At 33.2% G+C, this 15,952-nt stretch overlaps 1 protein-coding gene across 5 annotated transcripts in view; it reads left to right on the top strand.

Annotated features, from left to right (window-relative positions):
* Nucleotides 1-15,952, top strand: part of LRP1B (LDL receptor related protein 1B) — a 1,812,874-nt gene that overhangs the window by 1,064,943 nt on the left and 731,979 nt on the right. For all 5 annotated transcript variants that reach the window (XM_044768977.2, XM_070507612.1, XM_070507613.1 and 2 more), the window contains exons 13-15: nt 3,405-3,624; nt 4,536-4,725; nt 12,161-12,283. In XM_044768977.2, the coding sequence (XP_044624912.2) occupies nt 3,405-3,624; nt 4,536-4,725; nt 12,161-12,283 (533 nt within the window). The remainder of the gene's footprint in view (nt 1-3,404; nt 3,625-4,535; nt 4,726-12,160; nt 12,284-15,952) is intronic.

The following is a 15,952-nucleotide window of genomic DNA, read 5'->3' as shown; positions in this document are numbered from 1 at the left end:
TCTACCATAATACCTATTTGCAGCTGTACACAGAAGGAGATAATCACAGATTTTTCTCTACCATAATAGGCTATTAACAAAAGTTACTCATTTCAGACATATGCTTTATCAAAAGCTTCATAACCTATTACAGAATCAGTAAAGGACTTATCCATTTATTTCTTTAAAATATATTACTAACTACAACATAGATCAATAGATATTAGTAATACAATAGTTGTCCTCAAGGGGTTTATAATCTGGTATGCTTGGTGTGTACACACACAATTATCTACAAAATAAAATAGAATGAAATACGTGCTCTTCAGAAATTCACTGAGGTTTTGAATCCAGAATTGAGCTGTAGAGGATGAATAGGATTTCCAAATGAATAGAGTTGGTCTCGGGGCTTTTGGGTGTGCAGTCATAAGGTCAGTCAGTGTACTCTGAAGTGAAAGTGTAAATAATTATTTAGAGGCGGGGAAGCTAGCCATGCTTTGAGGTGAGATGAGCTCATTAGGGCTAGAGCAGAGAGCATGTAAAGGGATAGTAGGAGATGAAACTAGAAATATGCAGAAAGCTTCACTGTTGTGATTAAAAGTTTGGATTTACTTTGCTGACAACAGAGTAATTGGAAGGTTTTGAGGATAAAAGTCACATTTTTCAATTCACGGTTTAGGAAGACTAGTGATAGCAATATGACAGCTGTATGAGAAACAACCCATTAGGATTTCCCTTTGAAAAGAGAAGAAAGACAGACTGTAGTATTTATAATACGAACAGAAAAGTGAGGATTGAGACAGAAGACACTGAAAGAATAGGATTGGCAGACCTCAACAATTGTTGAAATGGGGATAAAGCTGAAGGAGGAATCGATTATGATGGCACTGTTCCTCAAGCTGATAGCTACAGATGAACTCCCTCCATTCCAAAAATTTCACATTTCATAATTGATGTCAATAACTTAGAAACCTACATCTCCAATTCTGATTTCTCAGAATATTATCCATATGAAATATGTCCAAAGCTGAGTGCATATTTCCCCCAAAAGAAGACCTTCTGTATTTCTTTCTCAATTAATAGTACCACATCCTTTAATGAACAGCTAGATATTATGTTAGCAACTAAATCAAGTTTTTCAATGGTAAAATTTGTTTTGCCTCCATGGCAGAGAAGCTCTTAAGGATTTAAATATTTCTAGAATTGATCATCAGATAATGCAATTTAATTTGGGGACATGATTAATATTAACAAAACCAAGCTTAGTGCTGCAGGGTACAAATATGAACAAGAAATAATCCCTGTCCTTAATTGTATTAATTTTTCATTAAAATCATCAGACATGCAACACCATCAAATACAAGATATAAATGCAATAGATACTATAAAATAACTAAAAAATGTCACTAAAACACGAAGGAAAGAGCTTATTTTGACAGAAAGGCTCAGGATAGACTTCATAAAAAATTCCATTTGAATAGGGCTTTTCAATTTTTCTTGCCATATTAGGAGAAAGCCAGCTTAGCTTAATTTTATTTGATGAATTCCCCGAATCCCACCTATAAAAAGATTTATATTAGTTCCTGCTTATTTTATAGGTTATTTTTCCTATTTTGTGTGTTTAGGAATCATCACATTTGACACTGATTATAAGGCTTTCACAACGTAAATTCTAATCAGATAATGGTGGGTCGATGATGATCGCATATCTAGTCTCTGTCAGGTTGGAATCACTTATTTAAAATTTTGTTTTCTTATATTTTGTTTGAATAAAAATAATCTTAGGTGATGGATCAGATCACAAAGGATTCTTTCTGCAAATAGCAAAACAATATACAATTTGTTTAGAATATCCAAAATTATCCCTCATGTGTGTTTGTGTGCATGCGCATACACATGTATGTGTGATCAGGGTTGAAGAGTCACGGAAAAAAAATGCTACTGTGATGAAGAGGGAAAGATAATTACAATTTAACAAGTTATTAATTAGCAATAACAATAAATGCATTGATTAACCATATTTAAGATTTCAGGGAAGTTTCAATAGAGATGAAAAGTTGTGTATTTCCCTTTTACATAGTTTAATTTTGTAGTTGAAGTAAAGTACTTATACCTAACTAGCATGGAGTTATAGCAAATGGAATGACTCTTCCGTTTGTTCCTAATTTGCCCCGATAATAAGACCACTTGAAATATGTGCAGGATGCAAGATAAGCAGATTGCCTTGTTTATTTCTAGGATTAGAATGTGTTTTGACTTAATAAAATTCACCAATCTCAAATACTTCCTCTGGTCTAAAAAGGCATATCAATGTAATTGTAAATTGTTAAGAGAATTTAAAAAGAGCTTAATTGGCGAGAAATAATGGATGGCGTGTTACATCCTCAGTTGTCCCGAATCTGCCTGTTTAGATCACAGTAGGATTTTTAGCCATGGATACAGATTTTGCCCAAATTACCTCAGAAATTCTTTAGAGCCCACAAAATGAGAGAGGCAGAGGAACTAATAAGGGCATTTCTAGGGTAAGCAGCTTAGAAAAGCTTTGGAGCTTTATAAAGTTCTATCTGAGGTGACTGAATTAAAACCTAAACTTTAATTAATAACTCAGGAACTTTCACATGACCCTCAAGCAACACATGTGGAGGGTTTTAACCTTATTCATGAGGAAATTGGAACATTAGCTCAAGGCTCCCTCTCCCACTGTTCTAGCTTACACAAAAGATTTGTTTTTAAAGGCAGATGCTTTTGTTTGAGATAGAAATTAAAGCTCAAAATCTCAAAGTCAGTCAACCTGCTGTTATTAAACTTACGCGCAGCTAAATCACCTTCTGTGGGTTTTGGGGTAATAATAAGCAGCAATAAAGCATAGATCATTTGCATCAGGAAGACAAATTAGACCATGCCAAACAAACCCAATATGGCTGTGCCCTTTAGAACAAAGACAATCCAATTGCCTGTCTTAAAAAATAATAATTCATCTGAGATTAAATAAAGTTTGGAGTAGATCATTAACTGTGCCACGAGTTCTCATGTCCGTCAATCTGCTTTTTAATCACATAATTGATTATATGTTTTATGAAGTGGACAACATTTAAAAAAACAGTTAATAATGCCTCAAAAATCATTACCCAAATTTGGTATGAACACCAAAGGAAATCAATATTTGGCCCTTCTGTTAGGTTAATTAATGAGTGAGGGTGGTAGTGGGTTTTCTGTAGTGTGTCTAAATGGACGGGCTCCGCTGAACAAGTCTTTTCTTCCCTTAGTACTTCACAGTTGCCCCCTCCCTTTGGCAGATAAGCATTTAAATAGGAAACCACATCAAAATGTAATTAGATTTCCTGGAGGTGCCAAATCTGAAGAAGTCTCCCTCTATATGGTGGCTAGTTGAAATAACGTGTGTGCTCTTGTTTGTAATGTCTTAGTTGGATGTATTGGACAGACTGGGAGGAAGATGAAATAGATGACAGCGTGGGAAGGATCGAGAAGGCCTGGATGGATGGCTTCAATCGGCAGATTTTTGTGACTTCAAAGATGCTGTGGCCAAACGGTTTAACTCTGGACTTTCACACCAACACATTATACTGGTGTGATGCCTATTATGATCATATTGAGAAAGTGTTTTTGAATGGAACTCACAGGAAGGTAAAAGACAAATGCTGCTGTTTTTAACCCGCAGGCTTCTTCTTTCACAGAGCCTTGTTGTGTTGTGTTAAAAATACTTTCAAGTTTATTTTTACCCCTCTGAGGTGGCTGCCAGTAGTCTCTGTGGGGTGGCTAAAGGAGGCTGAGCATTAAGTAATGCAGCTGGCACTTGCCTCCGGGAGACCAGGCCCAGCTCACTGTGGTATGCCAGGATTTGTGGGATTTTTAAAAGAAGCTCTCAGGATATCAGAGCCGTTTTAAAATGCAGTTTGTCTACATTATTGATGACTTTTCTATGACCAAGCAACCCAATTCTATTCAAATATCTTCAATATTTGCAGCTGAAATTTAACATATATACTATGAAAAAGGAATTATAATGCATTTATTTGAATAAAGAACTTCATGACATTGGAATTGAAAGACAGGAATGAGCTGAACTTCAGGCATGTTGGTATAGGAGGGTCCCTTTCACTCCTAATTGTAAGACCATGTTATATCCCTTGGCTGTTGGATAAGCAATATTTCAATATACACGATGACGCTAATTACTCAGACCAATTTCTATCCTAGGATACAATACTGGAATATCATAAAGAAAAGAGAGAGGGAAAAGTGTCAGGCAAAGTCATTTTAATGTTTGCACTTCTTGACCATATATGTAATGCCATATATGAGAGAATTTAAATGGATGAAATGTAAATGGTCGCCCTCAAATAACATGTCCTAAAAACAGAAAAATATGCTCACATTGTGAAATACGATTTTCAAATATACTAAAAGAAAATATGAGTTGAGATATTAGTTAGATCATTATCTGTTATATTTATTTGAATATCATTTTCTCTAAATATTTAGTTATGTTCTAAAGGTTAGCTCTGACTTTTTCACAATGTGTTTATATTTTACAGATTGTTTACAGTGGGAAAGAGTTGAACCATCCTTTTGGACTGTCGCATCATGGGAATTATGTGTTCTGGACTGATTATATGAATGGTTCCATTTTTCAACTAGATTTGATAACGAATGAGGTGACATTACTGAGACGTGAAAGACCACCCTTGTTTGGGCTTCAGATTTATGATCCACGAAAGCAACAAGGTATTAAAAACCAAATAAAATTGCTTCTGAGCTTAAAATATAATAATACTTCACAGTAGTTGCAGAAAGATTTTATTTTGACAGTGTTGCTGAAATTTTATGGTAAAAGGTGTCTAGTCACTTGAAAGTCAATCAAATATTAGACTTTGTTGCCATAAAATTTTATTATTTATTGTTCACAACAGCCTGAGTGAGTAACTCTGGGAATTCTATTAGAGCGAAGTGCAAGGTTTTCTCCAAATACTTCTTTTTTCATGTCATCTTCACTGAAGAAGACTGTTCGTTAAAGTGAAAAAGTCCTCTTAATCTTTTCAGAGTATTGTGAGCAGAGAGAAAAACTTTTAGTGGGAAAGGAATATTATGGGAAAATATTCAAAAATACATTATACAAGGAAAATAGTATTTTTAAACGTATAATTATATACTTAGTTTCATGTACATTTAAGGAAGCTTTAATTATTTTAGATGAAATGAAAGTGAAATAATCTACCATGATACTCATATTTTAATAAAATCAGGTAATATTGTATATTTTATCTACATGAGTTATTAATATTTATTAGGCCATACATAAATGGCATGACTCAGAACTTAGGTATTAAACAAAGAAAACAATTTAGTAATTACGTGGTTTGTTATGAATCTAAGTAGTCACTACTTTTTTTTTATGGAGATAACCTTGTGAAAATTTTATAAGCATACTTTTTAATAAATTTAGGATGAAAAAATTATATCCTGGGTTTTTCAATGTGTGTGTTGTCAATAGGAAGTTACCTAACAACAGGAGTTTTTTTGAAGGTATTTTCATCTAAATCAGAGATTTTCAAAGCAAACTGTCTCATTCAAGGGCTTCATTTTTTTTCTACTGTATCAAAATTGCCTCTGAGATAAAAATGCAATTTTATAAAATAATGGAAATACATAAAGTGAGAAGCTTCAATAGCTAATAAAAGATAAAATTATCTTATAAAGAATAAAAATGGAATTATTTGAGATGATATGAGCTATAGTTGTGAACAAGAAACGAAGAATAGAGACGATTGCCTGGATAGATCAAATGGTAATGTTTTCTGTTACATTCACATCAACCCTGCTCCCCCCACCACCATTGTAGTTTGTCTACACTGAACTGGAGGCAAGTCTATGAATAAGAACAGCAGTTCTCATCTCCTGCAGGGTCTTGTTTTCAGGATTGTTGTTCCCTCTGATTTCATAATCATTAGTTTCCTGGGTTTCATTACACCGATCAGTATACAATCGCTTTTCCCATTTCCATTCTCTTTGGAAATTGTTCATCTTGAATGTCATTACTGACCTCCCTCTAGCCAAATCCCATGATGTTTTCACAGTCTTCATTTTCTTTAAACTTCTAGTTGCTTTAAAGTATAATACAACACATGGGATGAGAAATGCCCCGGCTTACTGTAAAATGAATTTAGGCTTAAATCTGGATCTTAACATTTTCTCCTTCTGGAAATTTGGACAATCATGAAAGATTTAGCAGAGATAAGAAATGCTTTCTTCACAAATCCTGTAAGGATTAAATAACTGTTTGTTATATAAGAGTAAGATTTACTTAGAATAGTGCCCAGCATACATTTTATGTTATTTAATTTGCTCTTACCACTTCTCAATCAGTAGGCATATATTTTTAAGTTTCCTTTCATATGAGCATTTATAATAAATATTCAAAGGAGTAAAGAGTCACAATCATACACAACAAAGAACATGTCTCTGATAGGAATATGAGGAACGTGTTCCCATATTCATGAGGAATATATCTGGTATTCCCAACAGTGCCATTGACATATAATTGTTCATTGCTATCCCTTGGATGGACAATGTTCTTTTAAAAGTGATTTTAAATTTTTTTTAATTAAAGGACATTAAAATGAAAACTTAGCTTTGATTACTAAACTCTTTACCACCTTTATTGTAGAAACCGTTATGTTCTGTCTTACTGAGAGATATGTACGGACAAATTGATTGGTTATTTTTCATTAACATAGGTGAAATAATCAATTAGTTTGAGTTTTCTACCCAGACTTTACGTAGCTAGGGATTGACTAGTACTTAACTGGATCTTTTGAACAGACAGTATGGAAAGGAGGCCTTGTCAATATCTTTTTCACTCAGTCAATAGACATTGAAATTCAATAACCTACTTAGGATCCAAATTTTTAGTATCTTTTAATACATTGATCAAAGCAGCTAGCTTATGAAGCAAAGTTACACTCAGGTGTTCAAATGCAGACATGTTATCCTACCATGTTATAATTTTCTCTCAGTGGTGTTTCTCATTGTGTCTTTTGAACATCAGATATTAATACATATTCAGAAACATATAATCAGTGGCACATAAACTTTGGTTGTATAGTGTCCTGTTAAACTGTTTTTCTAAGGATAAAATAGTTGCAATTCAATAGAAAACCAAACCCTAAGTAGTACATATCACTATTTCTTCATGGAATGGAATAAACTAGTCTTATACAGCCTTGTACTTTCTCCCTCTCTTTCTTTCTCTCTGAAAGACTATGGTAAATGACTATATTTATATACATAGTTTTTATATACTATATTTACTTAAATAGTATTTATACATATGTCTGTAAATATATATACACTCATGTAAGTATAAATACGTAGATGATAGATAATATCACACAAAAACACACACACTACCCCATAGAAACACTATGAAAAATATTCAGGAATGCTGTTAATGTAACATCTAAACTCTTTTAGACTCGGTGCTGGAAAATTAATCAGTTAATTTAACCTCTCCAGATCGGGAAAGTCTCATAAAATTATTTGGTAATATACTAGCTAACTTCAGGAAGGTAGATATATAAGCATACTAATCAGAAAACTGCCTCTAGGAATGAATTCCAAAGTAATTCTTAGGAATTTAGGGTTAAAATATTTTTCTCATAAGCTACCATTATTTTTTCTGATTTAATTGATAAACTTTTCGTTTTCATTTACATTTGATATTTAGAATAATTTTTACAGCCCTCTCCTGAAATTCCTCATATAAAGTAGAGCAATTGTATAAATCGTACATACTTTTACCTTCTTATTCACTAGGTTCAGAAGCACACTTTTGTTTTTTCCCACGTTTTAGAGAACAAGAAAAACAAAGCTAAGTACAATATTCTAAAAAGTGTTGATGTATAGTATCCTATATCAAATTAAAAATAACAGATTGGCTTCTTTGCCAATATATGAAATTTATTAACCAGTAGTTAAATGTAATTATAATCATTGCAAAGTAGGCTAAACATTCTTATTCAAATCTCCGAAAGATAGTTAATATAGGTACTCTTGATTTCTTTAACACATATGAGAAACCCAAGTTTCAGGCAGATGTAGCCATTTGCCCTCAGGAAACAATGAGGCAGGGATAAACTGGAATTCGAATTCAGGTTTGTCTGACCACAGCATATTTTGGTGTGATTAATTTATGTGGCCAATTTTATTTACGAAAATTATATAACCACTATACTTTTAGATAGAAGGAAAGGGACATATGTTTTCTTTAGTCATTATAACTTTGCCATTGATAGATTTGTATTCAAAACTTTTTTTTTTTTTTAATGTAAAGTTCCCCTTGACTACCTTTGCAGAACCAGGTTTCTGAGATCTTAGGTTACAAAGCACTGGTATAACAGACACAGCAATTTTTATTCAATGCGTGGCATGTTTATTAACCACATTACTTTAGAAGTCTGGTAAGGTTTATGTTTAGTGATAGGGCCATCATCACAAAATTTCTGTCTTTATTTTCAAATTTCCCATTTTGGAGGTAATCAGCATCAAAAAATAACTCAAAATACTAACCAGGCTTTCATAGTTCACACACACGCACACTCTCTCTCTCTCATGTAAATAGCTTCAAAGTAAGTGAAATGTAAACACCATCTTCAATGAGCATATAACTCTACAAGAGAGAAAAGGAAGATACATTCTATCTTTTCCTCAGATTGACTGATACCATTCAAAGTTGATTCTTCTGAAATTTTCCTAGATGAAATGTATACCTCATCTGGACTCAGGATCCCACTCTACTAGTCTTTATCGAACTTTTAGAATGAATGTGAAGTCTAATTTCTCTTCTAAACTGCAAACCAGACTCCCTCTCCCTCAAGTAGAAAAAAAGAAGATCTCCCCAGGTTTATGTGTGTTATATTAGGTGCAGAGACTTCTAACTGCACATATGACAAAACTCTGAGACATCAAGAGTCCAGGACCAAAATGGGAAAGGAGATTTCTTCTTCTACTATTTTGAAGAAAATTCGGACAAAGGGAAGAATGAAACAGTGAGATTCCTTCGTGCTGACGGCTTATGTATTTTTCCATTTGCCAGAAATAAAAGATACTTTATTAATAAAAGTTAGATTACTAAGGTCTAAAAGCATTGACATATTAATATAGGCTTGTGAACTATTTACATATATCATTTGTGTCTTTATTACTGTTCTATGAAAGTTATAATACACCTTTAAATAATCTACTTTGAAATGCAAAGTATTTAGACAGAGTATATATTTATACTCACTCACATACAAACAAGAAAAGCCCTTTATCTTGTTAACACAGACATATCTATCCACATACTTGTACCATGTAACTACACCCCCAAATGATTGTTTCTCTCATTCAAATTTGCTAACTAGAAGTTACTTCATTCATCAATTCAACTAATGTTTATCAAACACACACTCTGTGCCAGATACTGTTAAGGGGCAGAATAATGCTACTTCTCCAAGACACAAGATCAGAGAAAAAAAGACAAAGTTTTTGACTCAGACAGACTAAACCTTGAACTTAGTTTTAAAAGCTACTCCTCAGTTGTTTTCCTTGCATATTTGATTTTTTTTTAAAGTATCTGCTTCCAAAGTAACTTAACCTAGGATTTAATTTTGTTGTTTTCAGTATGTTATTTTTCTGTCCTTTGTAGATCTAATTTTATTTTTCGTATGTAAATAAGAGTATAAGACCATGAATTTTAGATTAAGAAAAATCCTGTGCCTAATTATTTAGAAATAGTAATGACAATAATTATTATTATCTAGAAATAAATAATAATCCTTGTTCTAAATCCTTATTTTTAATCAGGATTATTTCTTATTTCTAGACATTAGAAAAGTCATTTAAACCCTTAGATCTTTAGTAGTCCCACTTGCAAATGAGATAAACCTACATTATAAGTGTCATAAAAATTGAATTAAATTCAATTTATATGTGCGGTAACTAGCCCTAGGACATTATGGGTTTTCAATAATGATAGCTATCAATATGTTAATTAATGCTTTCATTGATATTTACGTATAAAAGTTTTTTGATGCTGTTTTTAGTCAATCATGTTTTCGCGAGAATCTTTTCACATGAAACGTTACTAGAAATTCAATAGACGATCACATGAGCTCTATCTGGAATATATTCAAGTAATAAATTCAAAAGTATATTGGGATACTACTAAAATGAAAAAAATAAGTATTTCTGATGAGAGATATGGAATTGTTCAAATTAATTTAGATTTTGGATTTCTATCATGACAGAACAAATACCAATTCCTCTCTTTTACTATATAGTATTCACAGAAAAAGGAATATAATTAAAAGTTTGAATAACGGTCATTTATTTCTGAATACTTAAGTTTTATAGTCAATGAAAATTTTTAAATATGAATTGTACTATTGAATTAAAGAATATGATATTTAGCATATATTTTTCAAAATGAAAATGTCCTGATATATTGTTTTTGGTACTTTCTTATTTCTTGCTGTTTTAAATTCTTCATGTATTTTTCAAAATATTTTGAATTAATTCTAATTTTCCAGAATCTTAATGTTATTAAAATATTAAGTATACAGTTTAATCCGATGCATAATGTACATAACATAGACAGAACACCTAAGCGTCCTATGACGTATTACATTTTTATCCCATGGTCATGGAATAAACATGATTATATCTGGAAACTGCTTAAAACATTTTTGCATTCTATTTTGGAAAAAGCCTGAACTAAGCTTGATTATCCTCTGAGTTCAGAAAGTGATGCTAGAGCTTGAATTATTAGCTTCCTTAGCTTTCAGATGTATTTTTTATTTTCTATAAAGATAGCAAATTTAATTTACTTCTCAGAATAATGAAAAGAAATGATTATATACTTTAGGTCATGTCTTCTGATCTGAGGGCACACAATGATAGACTGTGGGATGAGTTAAATATTTATTGCATACGGCAACATTTTGAGGATTTTTTTTAACTTATTTCTTAATATTCTCTACACAGAACGTCTAACCCCTGAGGCCCACAGTATAATAACCTAGCCTGTCTCTTTAGTCACGTTTTAGGCACTTGCGTTGTAACTGCCAATACAATTTTAATCATTATATTATGTTATTGTATGTCTCCAAGTAATTAAAAGCTTTTTATTTGTAATGTTTGAGTAAGATCTTCTGATATATACATAATCAAAATGTTATTTATTGATGCCTTGAAAAATACAACATGGTGTAAAATGACCCTGACATTTACATTGCTGATTGGATTGCTAGCGTTGTAGGGTTCTTTGTAAAGTTCTACATATATATAGCTAAATAAACATTTTTCTTCCTTGCCTTTCCAACTGGTAGGAATAAACGGCATCAAAATGGTGATTACCTAAATTTTGTTTACTCTTACCTTCACCTTTATAAAACAGAATCTCCAGCCTCTTTTCTACCTTTGTTTGATCTGAGTCTCCAAGGGTTTCTCACATAATACCTTTGTGAATTTCCCCTTGTGCCTGCTTTATTGACATCTACTGTGGACCTCACCGGTGCCTCTGCTGTTTAGGTCCACTGGGACAACACTTTTCCCCTTGTGTATTGCACATTCTCCTGGTACCAGCAAGCCTACTCATTTTTAAGTCTTCACAGTTAGCCTGTGTTCCTTGGAGTGCTCAGGGCACTGACACGCCAGTATACTCCTTTCACAAGAGGGAAGAATATCCCACCCCTTTCCCCAGTGCTCATTTGCTTACTATTCACTTGTGATCCAAAGCCACATTCCAAGTGCTGGTGGTCTACTTTCCAAAGAACTCAGATTTGAATAAGCCTCATTCCGGACACTAGCCTGAACAGACACCATTCTGTCCTCTCTATCCTTTCTCTCTCCTGGTACCTATCTGCACACAGACATCTATCTCCTCCAACCAGCATACAAATTCCTCTTAACTACCAGTGCATCATATTTTCAAACACTTCTGAATTTCATTTAAGATTCAACAGGAATTCTGATTATATTATTGAATGTGTAATATACATTTGCATATATATGTGTACATTTTTATGCCTAGCTATGTCTCCCAGAAAGAATGTGAACCTGAACTGACTAATGTTGGATGGAATCAGAGTTCTCTGACACATTTGTTTCCCTCCTCTTGCAGGTGACAATATGTGCCGAGTGAATAATGGGGGCTGTAGTACACTGTGTTTGGCCATTCCAGGGGGCCGAGTATGTGCTTGCGCTGATAATCAACTTTTAGATGAAAATGGGACAACTTGCACATGTAAGTTTCCTTTCTTGTTACATTCACTGTTTACATAAGTCTTTTTGAAGAACAGAAGTAGATGAAACCAAAGGAATTAAAATCAAACTTGGAAAGAAAAATTCAGATAATTACTTAGGTATAATTCTTTTTAGACTACAAATAATTAACTGAATCCATTTCTAATATACAGATGGATAATGATAATGATGAAGTTTTGCAGAGTATTCTGTCACTGTGGCATATAGTTTAATAGAAAATATAAATAAGTATATGCCACAGAGGAAAATATTTCATTCAATTGTTAGGGAACCTCACCATCAGTAGTTGTAACTAAAAATGAGTAGTTATTGGTTATATAGACGATATATTGATGCACACCACAGCCCTCAAATTACTTTAAATAGCTTAGTAAGCTCGGTTATCTATATTTGTGGTGAAGAGCAAGGAAGGAGGAAAAAAGAGACTTCTAGGGAATTTCTAGACTTTATCAAAATAGTGAATTAATTGTATTAATTGGCCTGGATTACAGACCCTTGTTAAGTTTTGCTGTCCTTCAATTTACTCCATCCTGTTATTCCAATGTGACCCTTCTGAAATTTGTCCTCTCTACACATATCTTATGCCTTAAGCACAATAACAGCAACAATGCTATGTATTTATTGAGTACTGTATAAACGTTGCTGGAATTATTTAATCTTGAATTGTATGTTACTCATGATTCTCCAGAGAAACAGAACCAATAGGATGTATATACAGAGAGAAAAAGATTTTTCTGGCTCATGCAATTATGGAAGATGACAAGTCTCCAGACCTACAGTCAGCAGGCTGGAAACTCAGGAACACCAATGGTGTAGTTCCAGTCTGAAAGCTGGTAGGCACGAGACCCAGGAAGAGCCAGTGTCTGAGTTTGGGTATCAAGTACGAAGGAAGGAAAAAAGATCAATGTCCCACTTCAAGGCAGTTAGGCATGAGGAATTCCTCTTACCTGCAGGAAGGTCGGCATTTTTGTTCTATTCAGGCCTTCAATTGATCGGATGAGAGCCACCCACTTTAGGGAGGGCCATGTTCTTTAATTTAGTCTACTGATTCAAACGTTAATTTCATCTAAAACACTCTCACAGACATGTCCAAAATAATGTTAGATGAAATATCTGGGCACTCTATGGCCTAGTCAAGTTGACACATAAAGTTAACCATCAAAAATTGTTAAATAAATATTTCATTTATTTTTTCCATCAGTTATAGTGATTGTTTCTGGGGAGGCAGAAGGAGAAATAAGTGTAATAAAGAAGACTTCGATTTATCTGTAATGTCATTTCTTCTGAAGAAAAGATGTGGATAAGAGATTTCTAAAAACTGATTTAATAAATGATAACATTTGAGAAATATAAAAAAATAAAATGAAAAATCTATTTATAATGCCACTATTCAACAATAAAATACTAACACATTTTGATATGGTTCCTTAAATTATATATCCCTGAAGGTTATTATTTTTTCTACTACTAATAATAGTAATCATAGGTACATTTATTGAATTCTTATACTGGATGTGACATTCTGTAATAATTTTTCATGATTCCCATTAGTTATTACAATAATCATAAAAGAAGATAATGTTACTATCTCATTTTATGATTTAGAATTTAGGCTCGGGGGTTAATAACTTTCAAAGTTCACATAATTAGTAAGTAGAATATTTGGAATTTAGGCCCCAAATTATTTCATTTTGGAAACTGAAGTCTTAATTATGTTGTACTTTTCAAATTTTGGATCATACTACAGTACAATTTATTTTGTCCTTCATTTTTACTTAATGTGAACATAAGCATCTTATTCTGTAACTAGGTATTCTTTGTAAAGATGATTTTTAAATCATTTACCTTCATTTCCTACTTGGTGTTTGATATTATTTCTGATGCATTAGTACAGGCTATTTGTGTCTTTCTTTACCGTTTATGATTCCTTCTGTATTTTACCATATAGTCCATGCACGGTCAATTTATTATGTCTTCTTTAGCATTTGGAATAATGCCACCAGTTTTAAAGTCTGTTACTATTATTTTGAGTTTCAATGATTTGAGATGAGGACTTTGGCTTCCTTTATACTATTCTCTCCATCTTCCTCGATTTCAGTCCTTATTATAATTTAGGATTTCTAACAAAGAATATTATTTTGAGTCATCAAACGTTTCCTTATAAAAATGTTTTGACATTTATTGTTGATCAATTAAACAACATTTTCTTTTAGACCTGGATCAGTGCTTCACTGGTTGTGTTGCTTAGTACTCAAACGTTTAGTTCCCCAATGTTTTTTTAATTGATTTTCACTGATATGTAGGATAGGTGAAGTATATCTTGCAGTGACTTCTTCAAGAAGAGTGCAGAGAATGTATACCATAGAGATTCCTGTGTATTCTTTTTACTTAAAGTATGCTTTTTGGTGAGGAAGATTGGCCCTGAGCTAACACCTGTTGCCAATCTTCCTCAATTTTTTCATCTCCAAAGACCCAGTACATAGTTGTATATCCTAGTTGTAGGTTATTCTAGTTCTTCTATGTGGGATGCCACCACAGCATGGCTTAATGAGCAGTGTGTAGATCCGCACCCAGGATCCAAACCAGTGAACCCCCAGCCACTGAAGCAGAGCACACAAACTTAGCTACTCAGCCATGGGGCCAGCCCCCTGTGTATTCTAAATATGTCTCCTTTGCCTTTATATGTGAACAGCAATTCCTGCAGAAAATCTCTGAGGTATACTTTCTTTGAGCCATCAGGTGGTTTCCCTTCCGGTGTCCTGTAGTATTATTTTGTAATTCCTGATTTGTTATTGTTTATGTATCAACAGAAGAGAAGAGATCTATCAAGATCCATAGTTTGTCAATAGACAGGGATTAAACATTGCTTTGAATAACATAAAGTCTGTCCACTTGTCTGCTAGGCTAAAACTTACCTACGTTACTGAGAGAAAAGGTACTGTTTATGTGCACATTTCCCAGTTTAATTTTTAGTCTTTACCATGGTTTCATCTAAAATTTTTTTCCTTGTGTAAAATGAGATCTTTTGCTATCCAGCAGAATGACTCTGACATTTTGAACAGATAAAATGCATACACGCACATACACACACACACGCACACATGTACATATACACAAATAGTAACCTTTCTGCACCTCCAGCAGGTCTCATCTGCCTTTGCTCTATCCCTAGACTTCCTCTCAAGGATGGAAGGTAGCAGTACAAGGATCTCCTCTTTTGGTAGACACAGACCTTATAGTCGTACTGCAGGAGCAAAGGGTCTCTCCTCCTACTTAAAGATAGACAAGCTTATTCACTTTCTAGCGGTATAACTTAAAGAGATTTCTGATTGAATATTTGAATCTGGTCTTATTGGTCTTGCAAAAAAGTCAAAATTCCATTAAGATAGTGTCAATAGAATGATCAAAAGGCTGCATTGTCAGGAATCTTGTGAGTTTTCATTCTTTATCTTTGTTTTCAGAGTGGGAAGTTGGAGGGAGGGTATATACATCAGGTATCTAAATGGCTTTTGTTAAGCCTGAAATTTTCTAATTAGTACTTTAATTTTAATTGTGTGAATCACAATTATCTGGATCATTGGCCTCCAAATTATATTTCCAATTTCCTTAGTTCTAATGCCCCTTTAAATACTTATGAATTCATTATGAC

Source organism: Equus asinus, chromosome 4 (genome assembly GCF_041296235.1).
Source record: "Equus asinus isolate D_3611 breed Donkey chromosome 4, EquAss-T2T_v2, whole genome shotgun sequence".
In the NCBI taxonomy this organism is placed as follows: domain Eukaryota; kingdom Metazoa; phylum Chordata; class Mammalia; order Perissodactyla; family Equidae; genus Equus; species Equus asinus.
Note: the sequence above shows the minus strand (reverse complement) of the source record. Positions and strands in the feature narration are given on the sequence as shown.